Genomic DNA, 20,487 nt, shown 5'->3' on the forward strand with positions numbered 1-20,487 from the left:
TCAACACTGATTTAATTGCCAATTCCTGATTACACATACTTCTGCACATACTGCTACACATTGTATTTCATTGGTTTGATCAAATTGGTCTGCTACTTTTGATTAATCTCGAACATTGTTGTCACCAGTTTGGTTCATTGATTCTGACCAGTTTAATTCACTGATTTGCTATATAGGCTATACTGGTCATTTAATTGTGAATCAACTTATTCTTCATTTTTCCTGCATTTGTATCATGTGGTGGATCTACTGTTTTTGGTGTAGCTGTGTAGACCTGATTTAATTGGTGTCATATAGCTAGTGCATCAGTTACAAGAATGCAGTGTAGGATGTCTAAAAGTGAAGAATGAATCTGCTGATTAGTTGAGCACGAGGAAGAACCTACAACAAAGTCCACTAAAGCCAACAACTAGAAATAGCATTAATATGGGAAGTTGCTTAGCTATATTGCTTCTGTTTGTTTAAACTGTTTGTGTTATAGCTTGCAATTTGCTGAATTGGGTGTGATTTTCTTGCAGTTTATTCCTAGAGAGCAAAAGACATCTTCTTTGTGACTACATCAAGGGCACAAGACCGAGAAAAGGAAACTGATCAGGAAAGACCAAGAGAATTGATAGCAGAAGCACAAAGTGGAACAACAAAGCTGAATGAAGTGGACCAGGACCGTGGCAGCGGGCATGTTTTGTATTTTTTTTTTGTTCCATTTGATGTGTAATAGGTTGATAGGATAGCTTTCTTTTAATTTCATTTTTTTTTGTTTGTAAAAAGGCCTTTTAAAAAGTCCAAGTATTTGGAAGAGTCCTTGGTGCTCTTTCAAACTCTTGGCAACTTTACTTGCTTTAAATTTAGCATAGGTAGATAGATGAATGTGTGATTTGATTTGTGTTTCTCGTAGGGGTCATTAGAGTCCGCTGGATTCTTAAGTGTTGTGTTTGTTTGATTTTGTGTTCACGGTTAGGGGTGACTTAGGCTAAAAGAGATTAAACTCTAAGCCTTGTCACAATAGAGTCCGAAAATTAGGAATCTAGTTTTTGTTTGTTTGTGAGTTGTGTCTTTTGATTTTAAAGGTCATTTTAGTTTAAAGGTTACCTAGTAGTAACCTAAGACATTTCTGGCAAGGCAAGACTTGGTACTTAAGCAGTCTTCATGACTCACCTCTCTTACCTGGGATTTGTCTAAGTGTGAATCTTGTATACCTTTACACTAGAAATAACTTTTAAAAACAAAGATGTCTTCTTATAGTTCATATAGGTCTTCTAGGTTAGATAAAGTTGATGAAATGTTTAAACAAGCTAGGAATCTTCCATCATTTGGTAAAGACATAGGTGCATTAACATACCTAGCTTGGGAAAAAGAAATTGATAATATAAATCCTTGGTTTTGTGAAGAGAGTGAATATTATGTTCTTAGTATATATCTCTCTAAGTTAGAAGTGCATGCAAGAGAGTGGTGGAATGAAAGACAATATCATGTTAGGAAAGGTAGAAAGTCCTCCATACGTGATTGGCATGATTCAAAAGCTTGCATGAGAAGAAAGTTTGTGCCTTCAAGCATTAAAAGAAACCTAGAACTAATTAGGGATTGCATTAATGATGGAAAATTATTTCTTGAGAGTTTAAATGATCATGGGTTTCTTCGTAGAGAATTAGAATTTGGGGCAAGACTTAAGGAGATCAAGGATAAGAAAAGAGAACGAGAGATTGAGAGAAAAGAAAAGGAAGAAAAGAAAGAAGAAGAGAAGAGAGAGAGAGAACAAATAGAGAAAAGAGAAGAGAGAAGAAGAGAGGAATTAAGAAGAGAAGAAGAGAGAAAAGAAGAAAAGAGAGAAAGGCAAGAAAGAGAGAAGAAAGAAAAGGAGAAATTGTTACTGATGACAAATCCTATTCTTTCAAAGACTGTGGAACCTAAAAGGGAAGGTTTCCAAATCTTTACTTCTTTTCCAATAATTGATTACTTTTCAATTTTTGACTTCTCTTTCAAACCAATTGTCATGAAAACATTTTCAAAATATGACAATTCAAATCTTGAGTTATTGTTATCTTTAAGAAAACAATTAACTCAAGATAAAATTGAATTTGGACTTCTAAGCTTTTCAAAGATTACTAATCAAAGTATTAGAAGTTCTTATTCTCTTGTTTTTAAAGAAAAATTCTTTCTTGGATTGATATTAACCGAAGATATATTTGATGCGTATTGCAGATTCGTGTTTGATCCAGGAGGAAGAAAACTAGATCTCAAAGAATAAGGCCATTCTAAGATGGCCATGCTCCCAAAGATTGTGTGGAGCTTCTTCATAAGGCGATTGCTAGATTTGAGGACAAATCTTTTTTAAGAGGGAGGGTATGATGGAATCGTACTTGATGTAGTCCTCCTTTTGTATTTTTATCTTTTATAGTTTAGCTCTTAAGGAGCATGGGTTACTATAAATACCCAGCTCCTCTATTGTATTGTTACTTTTGAGTTTAATGAGAATTGAATTTTCTGAAATCAGAAATTATTCTCTCTTGAAAGTCAGGCTAGAGAGTCCAAAGACTCCCTTTAGCCACCTTCCAAGCACACTCTCTCCCTTTCATTTTCCATTTCCACCGTGCTTCTCTCTCATCCCACACCATCCGCTTCAGCATAGTGGCGTCAACACTTCTTGGCCACGCATCCTCCTTTCTCTAGTGCACATCATCTAGTACCGTGCATGCGTCAACGTTCCTTTCCTCCACCTCTTCATTCAGCCACTCGTGACATCTTTCACGCTTCACTTTCATTCCTCTCCCGTAAGAACATCACCACATTTCTCTCATTTTCCACTTCGAATAAACCTCATCAGCTAGGGTTTTCTTCTTGAGTGCATCACCATCACAGATCTACGTCTCGTCCTTCGTAAGTTTTCATTTCTCTTCATGAATATACATCTCCTTCCATATTTGCACCTCATCTTCACCGTTCTTTCGATTTCCACCGATTAAAAACCTTGTTTCCCGATTCAATCCATTTTCCACCGTTCAATCTTCATTTTGAACCGATTAATCGGTTAATATTGGGCTTCCTTCCATTTCTAGGGTTTCTATCGAATTTAACCCTATTTCTTGTTCTTCTTCGAGTTTTTGTCTTTTTCCGCTGCGTTCACATCTGGAGGAAGCTTCTAAGGAGCTCGCAACACGCACGTTCGTCGTCTCCTCGGGCGTTCGTCCATCACTTAGCTTATTGTACCGAATTTAATTAGGGAATTGTGCTTAAATGTCCAGTATTTTCCCATTTTTCCTAATTGTGCTTAATTTGATCGGAAATTCTTATTTTAGCTAATTTGAATTATCTGAGCTAATTATTTGCATTATTAATTGCAGGGGAAAATTGTTGGATAATATTTGGGACATTTGGAGGTCAAAATAAACGCCACATCAAATATACTTTAAACTAAGCAAATACGTGGTGTGAAATTCAATTATGGGAGTGTACATGGAGATGAGCTTGGTTGGAGAAACATTGAAGTGGTGTTACGGTGGGAAAAAGAGGGCTGCACGTCCACAAAAGCAGAAGGAGGTGCACGAAGAAGGGGTAGCAGGCCCAACAGCAGCTGAAACAAATAAAAGGAACCGAGCGCTCCTTTATTGTGACGTGACCGAGCGCTCTCTCCGTGTGACTGAGCGTTCTCTCCACTCGCTCTTTGCTTCCAGCCGTGGTGGTGTGTGTCTTCACGTGAACATCACACGGTGTGTGCTTCCAGCTACCATTCTCCCAAGCGAGCCATCATATCATCTCAACTCATTCCAGCAAAATCAAAAAGACCCCTGTGCACCGCTTCTCCAGCAAAGAAACACACGAACGTCCACGCGGGCTTCGCGCACGTTTGGTATCAATTTTAAGCATAAAAATAACAGTTTTTCAACCGTTATCACCAGGGGGGACTTCCATTCATTCATTCATTCATTCTCTCATACTCCTCTCACTTTTCTTTCGTCTTGTATTCAACTCCATTCATGGAGAGCTAAGCATATAGGGCTATTCTACTGTAATTCCATTATGGATTCTGAGGTTAGATTGAGTTAATGCAATTGTTTATTTTGATTATTGATTTAAGTTGTTCTCTCTCTATGTCTTTCATCTCTCTATCAAATTAAAAGCAAAGATTTTTGCATCATAATGTGTTTGAATCTACATGCATATTGATTATATGAGTTCTAGGGTTTCTAGGTTTAATTGAGAATCTACTTTGATTTAATTTAGGAACTTTCATAATCACAAGTTTACAATGTCTTGTCTCCCTAGCAATTAATCATGGATTATAGTGAACAAAATCTTACAGGAAACCAACCATCATACTCCTATGTCTAGGTTTATACTACTGTTGGGAGAGATTCCCCATATCTAGATTTCCCCGTATGTGTCCATATTGACAAAACCAATAATCATGACATTGAATGAGTTAAACAATGCATGCTTTGAGCAAAGAGGAAAAACCCTAACCATTAATGAAAGAAAGCATGTATCTTATAAAAGATCTTGGAGAACAAATTTAATACATGAGAGTTTAAGAAGGTTACATCTTTCTCAACAATAATAAGGGTTATCCCTCCATCGTCATGGAAGAACTAGATGAATAATGGAATGGAAGAATGAAAGAGATAGAAAAACCCGAGAAAAAAAAAAGAGGAGAGTCGTCACCATCCCCAAATCTACTCCCAAGGGGTGAAAAGTATGTGTTCTGTGCTTAAGCCATCAAAAGATACAATCCCTAGGACGTGCAAGTCCTTAAATAGAACATAAAAATAACAGGAACCAGGTCCAAGCCCATAAAAATTACAGAAAAGTGGCCAAAGGCCCATAGAAACGCTGCTCAGCGGTAAGTGCGGGTCTTCAATTTTGCCCCTCAGCTACTATTTTTGCCTCTCAACGGTGATTTTGGCACTTGATAACTGGCGCTCAGCGGTGATTTCAACTGTTATCATGCACTTCGTCCACTTCCTCGACTTCCTCCACTGTCTCCACTTCCTTCATTTCCTCAACTTCGTCAACTTTGTCAACTTTGTCAACTTCATCCACTTCCTCCACTTCCTCGACTTCCTCCATTTCCTCCACTTCCTCCACTTCTTCCACTTCCTCCACTTCGTCGACTTCGTCCACTTCATCCATTTCGTCCACTTTGTCAACTTCGTCCATTTCGTCCACTTAGTCCACTTCCTCCAAATCCTCCACTCCTCCACTTCATCAACTTCGTCCACTTCTTCCACTTCCTTCATTTCCTCAACTTCCTTCACTTTCTCCACTTCCTCGACTTCCTCCACTGCCTCCACATCCTTCACTTCCTCAACTTCGTCAACGTCGTCAACTTCCTCCACTTCCTCCACTTCTTCCACTTCCTCAACATCGTCAACTTCGGCCACTTCATCCACTTCGTCACCTTCGTCCACTTGCTCTACTTCCTCCTCTTGCTCCACTGCCTCCACGTCCTTCACTTCCTCAACTTTGTCAACTTCCTCGACTTCCTCCACTTTGTCTACTTCGTCCACTTCGTCTACTTCGTCAACTTCGTCTACTTCCTCCAATTGCTCAACTTCGTCAACTTCGTCCATTTCGTCAACTTCCTCGACTTCCTGCACTGCCTCCACTTCCTTCACTTCCTCAAATTCGTCAACTTCGTCCACTTCGTCAACTTCATCCACTTCATCCACTTTGTCCACTTCTTCCACTTCCTCCACTTCGTCCACTTCCTCCACTTCGTCCAATTCGTTCACTTCCTCCACTTCGTCCACTTCCTCCACATCCTCCACTTCCTCCACTTCGTCCACTTCGTCAACTTTGTCCACTTCCTCCACTGCCTCCACTTCCTTTAGTTCCTCAACTTCGTCCACTTCGTCCACTTCCTATACTTCGTCCACTTCATCAACTTCATACACTTCCTCCACTTCGTCCACTTGCTCCACTGCCTCCACTTCCTTCACTTCCTCAACTTTGACAACGTCCTCCACTTCCGCCACTTCGTCCACTTCCTCCAATTCCTCAACTTCCTCAACTTCGTCCACTTCCTCAACTTTCTCGACTTCCTGCACTGCCTCCACTTCCTTCACTTCCTCAAATTCGTCAACTTCGTCCACTTCGTCAACTTCATCCACTTCGTCCACTTCATCCATTTCGTCCACCTCCTTCACTTCCTCAACTTCGTCCACTTCGTGATGAGTCGCTTCATGCGAGAATCCAAACTAGGGGCAGCGGAGGTAGGTGCTGGTGATTTAGCAACAGTGGTGTAAGGGTGAATTTAATGGTAACGGTGATGTTTCAAGAGATCTAGGTGAAGGGGAAGAACTAGCTTAAACGGCCTTCCACTGGAAGGAAGCTGGATGGAGAGGGAAAGATCATTTGGCTGACTTTTGGCAGAGTTTCGGGTGCTGGAAAATGCTTCAGCAAAGTAAAAGTCATTAATCATTGATGAGTCAACAACTTCTCGATTTCACTTAACTTATTGTGCTAGATTTAATCAGGGAATTGTGCTTAAATGTCCGGTATTTTTCCATTTTTGATAACTGTGCTTAATTGAACCAGAAATTCTTATTTTAATTAATTTGAATTATTTGAGACTAATTATTTGCATTATTAATTGTAGGGAAATTATTCGATAACAATTTGGGACATTTGGAAGGTTGTCACTTAATTCAAGACTCTCCATAAAAGAAGTGTGCACAAGAAAGAGGACACTATGGTGATTTTATTGTTTGGCCCATTGAAAAAGGGGGTGCATCCAGTAGTAGCACTCACGCATTTGGGCTGGAAAGAAGCACCACGAACAGCAGCTTTCGTTCTTCATTCATCACGGTTTGCACCCATTTATTTCTTCATCGAACAATCCAACACGTGAAGAAAGAAGTAGCAGCCCAATAGCACACTCACGCTCACAGCCCAAAGGAAGGAACAACATCTTGGGAGGTGTGTGCTTGGAGAGAAAGGTAGGTGCAGTAGCGGGTGGTGTCCAATGAGGAAGAGTCCATCACGTCCATTACAACAGCTGCCACCGAGACGAGGGAATCCAGTAGCACACCACAAAAACTCAATCAAAAAGAAGGGTGATGTCAAGCAATTTGCAGCACACCTCCATGGTCCACGTGCAGCCCATCTATCTTCACGTTAGTCCACCAAGTCATTGAAGAAGTGAAACATGCAGCGTCCAGCACGGAAGTTGGTCCACGCGGTCCAACAGCTTGAGGAAAGGAGTGACATCCAACTATCTTCACGCACCCACGATCAGCACACCTATTCGGCCCACACCGAGAGAAGCACAGTCCAGATTTTGTAGTATGAGAGGGGTCCAGCTGGCTTGGGAGAGAGGGTTGCAAGCAAAGGGGAGTCGCCACCTAAGAAAAGGGGGCTCGGTTTCTATTCCAAAAAAAAAAAGTCTTTGGGAGTTTCTCAGCCTAGGTGGTCCACCTGCCACCGAGGAACTTGAATGAAATGTGATTGGAGCTCGTTGGTGGAGGAGTAGCTCCAAGGCACGCGTCCAGGAGAGCAGCCGCATTTAGGGATGGCTTTTATTTTAGGAATATGAAGAAATGAGTGCACACGGGAAGGAAAAGCAACCACTTGTTTTCTATTTGGAGGTTTTGGTTTTTAGGAGAAGCGTTGAGAGGTGGTGATTGAGAGTAATAGAAGTATATTTCATTTTGGAAGCATGGTAGGAGGGCTGCCACCGAGAACTGTGAGGAAGATCTTTCATTTTAAAAACACGCGTATGAGGAGAAGGAATGCCACCTAAGAAGTAGGATTTTGGTTTGGAAATAAAGGAAGTAATGGAGATTGAGGTATGGAAGGTTACAGATGATTTTGATAGAGCAGGCAGCTTGGTCATGGCTTGGAAGAGAAGCACACTTTCATTTTGCTTTGGATGTTTTAATTTTTTTTATTCCAGCTTAGAGTAGCTTACGTGCTTAGTTATTTTTTTTATGGAAAATGATACTTAGACAACAAATTTTGACAACATTTCGACACAGCACACGTGTCAGCGTTTGAGAGGGCCACGTTCTGAGGGAAAAAAGCTGCTGCGTTCTGAGCATATCTGATCAAGGCTGCTTCAAATTTGACGTGGCGAGGACGGGCACGGGCAGGCTTGCGTTTGTGCGTTTCAAATTTCAAATGGTTTTTTATCACTTCGTAGAGAGAGAAGCGGCGCGAACAACCAAAACGTTTGGAGAAAAGGGTGCACGAGCGACAGAGAGAGAATCGGCGCGAAGACGAGAGAGTTGGAGAAAAGGGTGCACGAGCGACAGAGAGAGAACGAGTCCTAGCCGGAGTGCCGTCGTGCACAGCCCGTTCCGTTTGACGGCGCCGCAGCTCCGACGTGGAGCGCTGTTCGCGAAGACGGCATCGTGTTTCCTCCGTTCCGGCCCAGCGACCTAGGGAGGCGTTGAAGGTGTCGCTTCGTCCCAGGTGGTTCCGTCCCTGTCCCGGAGTGCCGCCGGAGGTTCGCCGGAGTCTCGCCGGAGTGTGGGCTGTGAGGCGGACCAAAAAGAGGGGTTTTCCGCACTGTGAGTTCCACGGACACCTTAGGCAACCGTATCTGTTCCAACCGCCACACGTGGTCTTCACCCAAGGTTGGTTTGTTTTTGCATTTTTCAGTGGAATGAACGTTGAATACATGGATGATGTTGTTTTTGGATTGGATTTGGTTTTGTATGAAACGTCTCCCAAGTGGATGTTGTTCTGTTTCTTATTTTTATACAAGTTCTCTGCTTAATCTTACATTGTTGCTGTAATTGTGTTGGATTGGTAGTCATGGACCTAGTTGGCCTTGCTGTCAAAAAACTTCAACCGAATCACCCACTTCATTCGGGTTTGGTAGCAGTAATGTTGGTTTAGGGTTTAGAAGTAGGTGAAATGAGGGAAAACAAACAAGGTACCCCAACATCAGACTGATGGACGTAGTTGGCCTTGGTGTGCAAAAACTGGAACCCAGGTACCCAGTTATTATGCCTAAGGTACCAGTCCTGTTCCTGTAGCGTGAGTGATTGAAAATGTTGTTTTGTGTGGCACGAATTATATGAAATAATGTTAACATGAGTGTTCCCAGATTACTGAGAAGTAGTTAAAATGAGGGAAAACAAACAAGGTACCCCAAAATCAGAGTGATGGACGTTGTTGGCCTTGGTGTGCAAAAACTGGAACCCAGGTACCCAGTTATTATGCCTAAGGTACCAGTCCTGTTCCTGTACCGTGAGTGTTTGAAAATGTTGTTTTGTGTGGCACGAATTATATGAAATAATGTTAACATGAGTGTTCCCAGATTACTGAGAAGTAGTTAAAATGAGGGAAAACAAACAAGCCACCCCAAAATCAGAGTGATGGACGTTGTTGGCCTTGGTGTGCAAAAACTGGAACCCAGGTACCCAGTTATTATGCCTAAGGTACCAGTCCTGTTCCTGTACCGTGAGTGTTTGAAAATGTTGTTTTGTGTGGCACGAATTATATGAAATAATGTTAACATGAGTGTTCCCAGATTACTGAGAAGTAGTTAAAATGAGGGAAAACAAACAAGCCACCCCAAAATCAGAGTGATGGACGTTGTTGGCCTTGGTGTGCAAAAACTGGAACCCAGGTACCCAGTTATTATGCCTAAGGTACCAGTCCTGTTCCTGTACCGTGAGTGTTTGAAAATGTTGTTTTGTGTGGCACGAATTATATGAAATAATGTTAACATGAGTGTTCCCAGATTACTGAGAAGTAGTTAAAATGAGGGAAAACAAACAAGCCACCCCAAAATCAGAGTGATGGACGTTGTTGGCCTAAGGTACCAGTTCTGTTCCTGTGCCATTAGTGTTAGAAAATGTTGTTTTATGTGGCATGATTTATATGAATTAGTAAATGACTAATATTTTTTTGTTCTCTTTTTTTTTCGTGGTTTAACAAATGCTGACAATGTTTGTTATGATTTCCAATTTGTTGTTTTAGTTGATTGTGTTGGTGTAGTGTTATTATACATTGAATTCTGTGTTATTTTGATTTGGGGATTACTGTCATGTTGGTCACCTCCTGTCTAGTTCAAATATCTGGCATTTCGTAAAGAGAGTTTAAATTAAATTCATTGTGCTTGAATATGAATACTATGTATTAAGTTTCCGTTTTCTGTTCATTCACACCCCATCCGTCTAGCAGTTCCAGCAGCACGCCCATGAGAAGCTTGGGAGCTGCAACGTTGGAAGCATTCACGTCCAGCTGCATCAAACAGCAGCAACGACAACACACACCGTCTTCAAGTCCAGCCGAATTGGATGCACATGTTGAGATGGGAGAGAAGTGGAAAGCTGACACAGACCTTGTTTATTCCAGCATGGGCAACGATGGTGTGCAGAACATGCAGAAGTGTAAACAAAATGGAGGGCCCCACATGGCTTTATCTGACAGAGAAGCAAAAGAGTGATGGAAGAAATTCATTAAAGGTTGCTAATGGGAGACAACAACATGGCAACCTGGCTGGAAACGCACGAGGCAGCACCAGAACGAGACTTGAGAATTTGGCTTTAAAAGAGTGAGAGGCCGTGAGTGAGAGGGTTACGCTTGGGAGGAGGCTCTCGGTTCTTCTCCTCCAAGTTCAGTAGATTAGTTTTGAACTCCAGATAATGTAATGTAGTGAGATTGTTGTATGAGAGTAGAGGTGCCGTGAGGTGCTGTGAGGTGCATAGGGAGTTCTAGCCGAGGAGAAGTCACGGCAGTAGGAGCTGTTGGTGATTGGCACAGTAGACGTTTACCATTTTGAGGTGTACGGTTGGAATTTAATTTTCTGTATTGTAATGAATTTTAATTTGAATGAACAATGTCATTTAATTTCCTGTTACTGAATTGTCAATTTTATTCTACTGATGCGATTAAATTTCTTCTGAAATCTGATCTGTGTTGTTGTGTGTCTGCCATTTAATTTATACTGTTGTTGATTGTTTGCAATTTAATTTTTACGTTCGTCTGTACTGATAGCTTTATTGTGCGAGTTTACTGTTCCTGCAATTGCGTTTCTGCTGGTTTTGAATTCTGCACGTTTACTGTTTCTGCCTGTCAAACCGTTCGGTCTTTAACGTCACTGTTAGAGTCGTTCGTCCATCTTTCATCTGATTTTTATTTGCTCTGTGACGTTCGGCTTGTCTCTGTGTTCGTGCTTGTTGTTTATCGACCGTTCGTTCTTAATCTTCATACCGTTCGGTCTGTTAGAGATCGAATGGCTCCTTCATTTATACTTACATCTACCGTTCGGTCACAGTATGGACGTTCGGTCTTTACCTTGCTGCTTTACCGTTCGGTTGATTCTTTATTTTCTGGTTTAGCTCTGGTCTTGGTACCTTTACCTTGATGAATGAATATTCTTGTACCGTTCGTCTTTGTGTTTGGTTTAGTTTTCAATATCATTTTCCATTGCCTGTTATCTTCATACCGTTCGGTCACCTAATACCGTTCGTCCTGTTTGTTTAAGCTGCTTTTACTGTTCGGCTTTATTGTGCTCATTTCTGATTTACTGCCTTAACCGATCGGCCTTGTTATAAGAACCGTGCGGTTAGGACGCTCGGTCTTTAGCGTTCGCTCAAATCCATTATCGGAGACCGCTCGGTCTCAATGTTATTACAGCTCGGTTTTTACTTTGCAATTTATACTTCAACCTTTCGTTCTGTGCTTTGGACCGTTCGGTCTTTTATATCACCGTTCAGTTTTCTGCTTTCAACTTTTAAATTCATAATTTTGTCAATTGTTTTTAACTTTCAACTTTTAATTAATTTAATTTTCCTTGCAAAACAATCCAAAAAAACCCCCCTTTTTTTCGTGTGTCATCTATGACTGAACCGCAATACTTCCTAGTCTATACTGCATTAATTCAAATCATCAATAACTCGTTAAATGGATTTAGAATCTTAAACAAAAGATGAACATTGGGGCACCTATTGCTGCACCAAATTCAATAAACTGGCCGTAAAAGGTTTTCATATGACGCTACAAAAGCGTACATTAACATAATTACAAGGTTTAATGTCTCCGTAGGTCCCTATTTTGGTCATGAATTTCAAATAGGTCCTCGTCATTTTCGGCGTATCAATTGAGTCCTTGTTTTTGTAAAATTGAATCAATTACAGGCCTGCCGTTAATTTGGACAAACGCCCGTTACGGTATTGGTTAGGTGGCATGGTTGAGTGCAGACGTGGCATTTAAAACGGTTATTGTATAAAATAATTGGTATGCACGTGTGTTTATTCAGTTTTGGGTAAGGGTAAAGTGGGAAATTTGAAAAAATTATAAGGGCAACTGAGATTGGGCAACTGAGATTGGGGAAAGAATTAAACCTTTTTATTATTAGGGTTCGCGTGAGAGGCCAAAAATCGCGATCGTAAGTTCGAGACTGAAGCGGCAGAGTGCATGCAGTGGGCGGTGTCTGTGGGTCCTTTTGTTGTTGGAAGCAAGAAGCTGAAGCACGTGGTCAGTGGAGGTAAGTGTTTCTGCTTTATTGTATTCGTTTTGATTCAATCGAAACTACAATCACTTGTGGTGGTCCCCCATTGCTGTATGGTTTGGTCTCTGGTTTTGATTGCATTTTGGTGGTCCCCCATGTATGTTTAAAGTTATTTGACTTTGTCTGAGTGCGTATGTTTAAAGTTATTTGATCTCTGTGCCTGTTTTAATATATATTTTTTTTGTCGTGATATGTTTTCATAATAGGTCTGTAGATATATTTATTGTGTGTTGTGCGTAATGGAGGACGCTATTGTGTGTGTGTTCCACCATGGAGGAAAGTTCATTAATGATAGTACCCTAAAGTATGAAGGGGAGACAACAACTTTGTCCTTTGACCCTGACACGTGGAGTTTTTTTGTGATTGTCAGTGTAGTGAAAAGTTTAGGATATGAGAATTTTAAAGATTTATGGTACTGTTTAGGAGGGGGTTTAGTGTTGGAAAATAGGTTGGAACAATTGATTGATGACAGAGGTGCCATGCATATGGCTAACTTAGCTAGGCTTAATGGTGAAGTTCACTTATACATTCTCCATGTAGTTTCTGATCCCGAAGTCATTCATATGCTTGAAGACATTACTAATGAGGAAGGAGAAGTTGAAGGTAATGGTACAGTACAAAAAGAGGTTGAAGAAGATGGTGATTCTGTTAAAGTAAATGGTGAAGGTGATGGTGACTTAGAAGAGGTCAATGTTTGTGAAGAAGATGGTGACGGTGTTGAAGTAAATGATGTAGTTGATGGTGAGTTACAAGAGGTGAACGAGGGTGAAGAAGATTGGTGCTGTTGAAGTAGATGGTGAGTTACAAGAGGTGAACGAGGGTGAAGAAGATGGTGGTGCTGTTGAAGTAGATGGTGAGTTACAAGAGGTGAACGAGGGTGAAGAAGATGGTGGTGTGTTGAAGTAGAGGTTGAAAGTCATGGTCACGTACAAGAGTTGCATGAGGTTGAAGAAGAGCAAGAGTTGAATGTGTGTGAAGGAGTCGTGGAGGATGAAGTTTATGTTTGTAGTTGGAGTACATCTACTGAAGAAGGTGATGTACATGGAATTAATGAGTGCTTAGAGGGCCTAGTAGATGTGAGTGTTGAATGTGATATAGATGGTGATGTAGATTGTAATGTCGAAGCAGAAGTAGAAGTAGAAAGTCTTTATGATAGTGATGATGACCGTGATAATGTCAGTGTTGAATGTGATGATCATGACGATAGAGGATTGTCAGATTTTGAGTGGAAATCTGAGGAATTTCTTAGTGCAACAGATAGTGATGAAGAGGTTAATGACAGTGAAGGTTATGGGAGGTTTGGTATTTTTTGTATGCCAAAAAGTATGGTAGACTTTACATGGGAAGTTGGGACTTTTTTTGCACAAAAGCAAGATATTTTAGATGCTGTAAAAGGGTATGCCTTGGAAAATGGGAGGAATATAAAGTTTGTAAAAAATGACAAGAGAAGATTGAGGATGAAGTGCTTTGGTGCAAAAGGAGAATGCCCATGGACCATATACTTTGGTTATATGGAGGCTGTAAAATCATGGCAGCTGAGAACTAAAAAAGACATTCATACATGCAGCAGGGAGTTCAACCTGAAGTTAGTTGACGCCAAGTGGTTGAGCAAAAAGTTGGTGAAAACAGTTCAGGAAAATCCTAAGATGAAGGGTGTTGATATTCGTGAAAAAGTTCAAAGGAAGTGGAACATAGGTATATCAAGGTCTATGGCTTATAGAGCCAAAGCTATTGCTTCTAATGAAATTGATGGGTCCTTTAATGAACAATATAAGAGGATATATGATTATGCGCATGAGTTGTTGGAAAGAAATCCAGGATCTACAGTTAAGGTCCATGTTGAGAATAATGAGGGTGTGTTAATTTTCAAGAGATTTTACTGTTGTCTGAAGGCATGCAAAGACAGTTTTGTCTGCTGTAGGCCAATAATTGGATTGGATGGAGCCTTTTTGAAAGGGAAGTATGGTGGTGAGCTGTTGACGGCTGTTGGGAGGGATGGAAATGATCAAATGTTGCCCATTGCATATGCGGTGGTAGAAGTCGAAAACAAAGATTCATGGATGTGGTTTTTGGAACTTTTAATTGATGATCTTGGTGGTGGAGAAGTGTGTTCTTCAATTACTTTTGTCTCGGACCAACAAAAGGTAATAATCATATTTAAATTGCTTCTTTCGTATATTGGTTCATTAATTTGATATGGTGATAAATCATTTACGTTAACACCACAGGGTCTACTACCAGCCATACAACAGTTACTCCCAGGTGTTGACCAGAGATTTTGTGTCAGACACTTATATTCAAACTTTAGGAAAAAGTTTCCTGGTAAAAATCTGAAACAGCTGATGTGGAGGGCAGCTACTGCCACTCATCCACAAAACTGGGAAAGGGAGATGAGAAACATTAAAGATATAAATGAAGACGCATTCAAGCATTTGATTGCCATCCCTCCAAGGTTGACAATTTGTATTAATTATTTTTGCCCTTTGTATATTATTTTATGTTTGTCCATATTAGTTGCAGTTTTAACATGTGTATATATCATCTGTTGTAGATATTGGTCAAGGTCCAGATTCAGTCCAACACCAAAATGTGACACATTGGTCAACAATATCAGTGAGGCTTTCAACAGTGTCTTGGTTCACACCAGGACTAAACCAATCATAACAATGCTGGAAGAAATTAGGGTATACATAATGCAAAGATGGGCAAAAAACAGGGATAAGATACAATCATTTTCAGGACCAATTTGTCCAAAGATCCAGGCCAGATTTACAAAGGAATCCCAAGCAACCAAGAATTGGATACCTAGGTAACTTTCTTCATAACTTCATAAATGTTTATTCATTCCTTGGTAAACTTTATGTCATACACTTAAATGTGTTGTTTAAATTTTTTATTTCTTTATAGCTGGTCAGCACACAAACTGTTTGAAGTAAGACACGTCTCCCAAAGTGGAGAAAAATTTGTTGTAAACATAGACGAGTTCTCATGCTCGTGCAGGAGATGGAGCATCACAGGAATTCCATGTTGTCACTCCCTTGCCGCAATGAAGTTTCTTAATATTGATGGCCAGCAGTTCATTCCGGCTTGCTTTCTAAAGTCCACATATGAAGAAACCTATGCATCAATCGTATATCCCATCAACGGCAACAACATGTGGGACCTAACACCACATCCGGATGTCATGCCTCCTAGGAAAAAGGTTATGCCTGGAAGACCTAAAAGGAAAAGAAGACTGGAGCAGTGGGAGATCAGAAAGGATGATTCACGAGTGAGCAAGGGTGGTTTGCGGAAGAGATGCGGGATATGTAGGGAGGTTGGGCACAACAGGAGTCGTTGCCCGAAAGCAACCCAAGAACCAATCATGCCATCATCGCAATTATCTGAAGTGTGTATGAATGATGAGCAAGCTGAACTATAGATGTCTGTATAAATGACAACGATGCCAAGTTTAGGAACTTTGGTTATGTAATAGTCTAAGGAACAAGGTTGATTGTTTTACTGCTTTGTAATTTTGCTGAACTATAGATGTGTGTATGGTTTTGGATGTATTACAATGATGCCAACTATGTATGGTTTTGGATGTATTACACTGTTTTGGATGTATTACAATGAGCAGGAACTACTTTGTCAATGACCAGGAACTGTTTTGGATGTATTACAATGACCAGGAACTATTTTGTCAATGACCAGGAACTGTTTTGGATGTATTAAAATGTTTTGGTTATATTACAATTTCCTTCTTGGACGGACGTCTTATATACAACGATAGGGGACGACCACACCAAACGCTCTGCAGCACGGAGGTTGTTGGAAGAGCGATGCACGAGGGTGGACGACCAGACCGAACGGTCTTCAACACGGACGTAGTTGGACGAGCGCTACACACGGGAGGACGACCACACCGAACGCTCTTCAGCACGGACGTAGTTGGACGAGCGCTAGACAAGGGAGGACGACCACACCGAACGGTCTTGAGCACGGACGTAGGTGGACGAGCGGTACACGAGGGAGGACGACTAAACCGAACGCTCGTCCAGCGAAGACGCGCAGTTGACGCTCGTCCAGCGACGACCCGCATTGGACGCTCGTCAAGATAGGACCCGCAGTGGACGCTCGTCAAGATAGGACCCGCATTGGACGCTCGTCAATACTATCTCAGCAATGTAACAATCAAATTGTGGTCTGATCAGGATAACAATGCTGTAATTTAGCATTTCGTCAATCAAACTGCTTATTCTATAAATATGATTTACCATTATAACAATTGTTTAATTTAGCAGTAATTTTGTACACAGTATATGGACTGAATTTATAACAACTCTTCCATTTCATTCATTTCATTCATTTCATTACAACAGACAAAACCTACAACAAAGTTACAAGGAATCATCCTTTCGTCATCAACATTGAAACTAAAACTATCTGTATTACACATAAAACAGACACCAACAACATCACCACCTTCATCAACTTTTCAACAATGAAAACTGATTTTTGTAAATTCAGTATCATTTTCCTAGTACTATCCATGTCTTCACTCTTCACTAGTGTTTCTTTCTTTCCTTCACTGTTGAACAAACTTCCCCTTTCGTCACCACCAATATCATTGCACCATTCGAAGAAGTTGCAACCACTTTCTTCACCACCATTCTGTAAAGACAGCATTCAACTTCATTAGGGAGTACCACCTTCTTCTCACAAACAGTACCAGAACTTGATTAGGTTGAGTTGAATCTAACATACCTTATACTTGGAGCATCCCCAAAATTGCTTGCCCCGATTCTTCGTAGTTTTGGCAGTTCTCACCACACAACTTTGACCACAGTAGCAGATCGGTGAAGGCGTACCATTTTCCTTCCGCCTGGCACTGCAACTCGATGAATACCAAGAGTGCTCCTTCGACATTCTCTTCGAACAACTAGTACTACACCCAGCTGCGTCGCAAAACTACAACTTCGACCTCGTACTTCGAATCGAACAAAGAACGCGCACCCTCCCACTTCGAATCGAACAAAGAACGCGCACCCTCCAACTTCGAATCGAACAAAGAACGCGCACCCTCCCACTTCGAATCCAACAAAGAACGCGCACCCTCCCACTTCGAATCCAACAAACAACGCGCACCCTCCCACTTCCAATCGAACAAAGATACACCTGATTTTTGGATCCAACTTAGGATCCCATTTTTGGCCTCTCACGCGAACCCTAATATTAAAAACCCTCAATTTCTTCCCCCAATCTCATGTGCATTCGTCAATTAAAACCTGTTGGCCTTCAATTTTTTCAAATTTCCTAGTATGCCCTTACCGAAAACTGAATAAACACACGTGCATACCAATTATTTAATACAAAAACCGTTTTAAATGCCACGTCGGATTAGTTACTGCACTCAACCATGCCACCTAACCAATACCGTAACGGGCGTTTGTCCAAGTTAACGGCAGGCCTGTAATTGATTCAATTTTACAAAAACAAGGACTCAATTGATACGCCGAAAATGAAGAGGACCTATTTGAAATTCATGACCAAAATAGGGACCTACGGAGACATTAAACCTAATTACAATTTGCTTCTTAGGAGGACCACGAAAGTCACTATTGACTCGGTGTTCAAGAATCCATATAACAATTCCAATCACAAAAAATGAGACAGTCGTAGCACACCACATATCTGCTGTAAATGGTTGATAGGACGAGCGTCCTCTGCGCGCTGGACGAGCCTCCTCTCTGCGCGCTGGACGAGCGTCCCCTCTGGGCGACAAGTGTCTGGGCGAGCGTTCTCCGCTAGCTGGGCGAACGACCTCCGCTCTCTGGACGAGCGTCCACTTTCTGGACGAGCGTCCTCTGCGCGCTGGACGAGCCTTCTCTGAGCGCTGGCCGAGCGTCCTCTGCGCTGCGCGCTGGACGAGCGTCCTGGCTTGCTGTTGGATGGGCGTTCTCTTCTCGATGCTGACAGCCAAATGATGCGCTCCAAGTCTTTGACAGTATCCAATCCTTATTCTACTTCGAAATAAACAAACAAAAGCATCAAAAAATATTTAAACAGTCAAAATTATACTTATATCAACAATTATATACTTTTCATGAGAATTAACACTAAAACTTACTCAAAAGCACAACAATTTAAGCAACAAAAACAAGTAAAATTTACACCTATCACTCCTCTCAGCCAAAGGTGTTAATTATACAACTAATCACCCTGCATGTTTTTATGCCACCAAAGATCTATAAATTGACGTACACATATCACATCTCTTGATATAGTTTCCAACAAAAAATATCACAAATCAAAATTAAATTTTAACAAACAACTAAACACACATCCAAATCCACATCTATGTTTGGCACCACTTACTGTAAACAAAGGCTAAAAGATTTCAGGATAAAAATTGACAAACCACACGAAAAGATGATAAAGGAATGTGCTGTACCATTGTCCTGATGCTGCAGAGCAATAAAGCCCGGTATTTGGATCATAATAATAGCCCAAACTGCTGCTATAATAGTACCTGGACCATCAAATATTGATGTCAGAACAAGCTTATAACAGCTCTTTTTGGTAACAGAATTCATTAGAAGAAGAAGTGGGTACAAACCCTCAACTTTTGCCACCTCCTTAATACCATAATGATTTTTTTTTTGGTTTTGAAATTTACAACAAAGATAAATAATGTCATGTATATCAGACTATTTCCCAAAATTTACATGGAAGAGAAGAGCCATACCCAGAAGATTCATCATACACATAATCATTTTGCAATGCTCCACCTCAAAGAAAAGTAGAACAATGTTAAGTAAATACTAATCACATAAAAATCAGTAACAAAGACTTTGGAGGCCAATTTACCTACCCTCAGTGCCAGAATTTATGGCGTCCGATGAAGATTGACTAACTGTATTATTTTCATCTGTAGATGGCTTACTGTTATCATCCTCGTCAGCAAACATATCATAATCACCTTCACCAGTGCTAGAGGCTTCTCCACTAGCCAAATGTTGATTTGATGGACCTTCTTTTGCCCGGGCTAACTTCTCATATCCTTCTGAAAAGGGGAGAATGTAGAAGGCATAAGCATTAAGCAGTTAATACCACGAAACTGGCACCCTTCACTCGTTCTCATAAACCTAAATATCGACAACATCATAGAAAGAAGAAAGAAGAGCCAAGGAAAAATTGACAATTAATAACCTGCCCCAAAATCCAACACTTAACTAATATGGAGGTCCAAAGATAGTTTCTCCAAACACTAAGAATAACCAAACACCATGTATGATATTGATAATAAAACAATAAATTCTATCTTGCATCATGACCATAATAACAACATAAGTTGAACAGTATTATAATAGTAAAACCAAGTAGTTAAATCAAATAAATTATAAAATCAAACAGCATATTACATCATGTTGTTAACAATGTAAACATAATGAAACAACAAAACATAATATAAGTAGAATAAAGCATAGTGTATAACACTAACCCGCTTCACGATCAAAAACCTCTCACTTTTCATGATAAACATATGCGAAAAAGGTCAAGGAGCCAAAGTTAAGCATAATGTAGGCATAGCAACTAAAGATACAGTGAATCAAAACAAGTCGCATGACATAGAGTCTCATCAGCCTATCTAAATGATTACATGTTTACACAATGCATAATATCTACAAAGCCCGGAGGGATTAACTCAACTGTATTCACCATTCTCCATCAGCTTCATAGCATCCTTAGTTAGCTGGTCAAATACAACCTTAGTCTCAGCAGACATTTTTGCCTTTCTGTCACTGTTACCTTTTAGCCTTCTCAAGGCTTGCAAAACCTATTGGAAGAATATCGGTTAATACTGCCCAACTAATGAACCTCAAAAAACTCTTAACGAAGTAGATATATGATATATAATTCCAGCCTAGTCAAGTATAAAGATTTACAAGATATAAAGAGAACATGTAAATGAACATGATATAAAATTAATAATTGCAGTTAGATACAAGCCAAATATAACTTTAAATATTGTTTCTTATATTTTT

General features: G+C 40.5%; 1 protein-coding gene across 1 annotated transcript; it reads left to right on the forward strand.

The window, feature by feature from the left end:
• Positions 1-13,971: 13,971 nt before the first annotated feature.
• Positions 13,972-15,881, forward strand: LOC148197204 (uncharacterized). Its single transcript, XM_088092365.1, has 4 exons — positions 13,972-14,604; positions 14,689-14,912; positions 15,012-15,269; positions 15,368-15,881. The coding sequence occupies exons 1-4, from the start codon at positions 13,972-13,974 to the stop codon at positions 15,879-15,881; spliced, it is 1,629 nt and encodes a 542-aa protein (XP_087948491.1).
• The last annotated feature ends 4,606 nt before the right edge of the window (positions 15,882-20,487 follow it).

This window comes from Vigna umbellata, chromosome 6, assembly GCF_029865625.1.
Source record: "Vigna umbellata cultivar VRB3 chromosome 6, Vumbellata_1.0, whole genome shotgun sequence".
Classification (NCBI taxonomy): Eukaryota; Viridiplantae; Streptophyta; class Magnoliopsida; order Fabales; family Fabaceae; genus Vigna; species Vigna umbellata.

Bases quoted from the DNA above. Each gene is read 5' to 3' on its own strand.
- LOC148197204 (XM_088092365.1), top strand. From the start codon at position 13,972: ATGGAGGCTGTAAAATCATGGCAGCTGAGAACTAAAAAAGACATTCAT. The intron at 14,913-15,011 runs GTTGACAATTTG...CATCTGTTGTAG, and splicing joins TTGATTGCCATCCCTCCAAG to ATATTGGTCAAGGTCCAGAT. The intron at 15,270-15,367 runs GTAACTTTCTTC...ATTTCTTTATAG, and splicing joins ACCAAGAATTGGATACCTAG to CTGGTCAGCACACAAACTGT.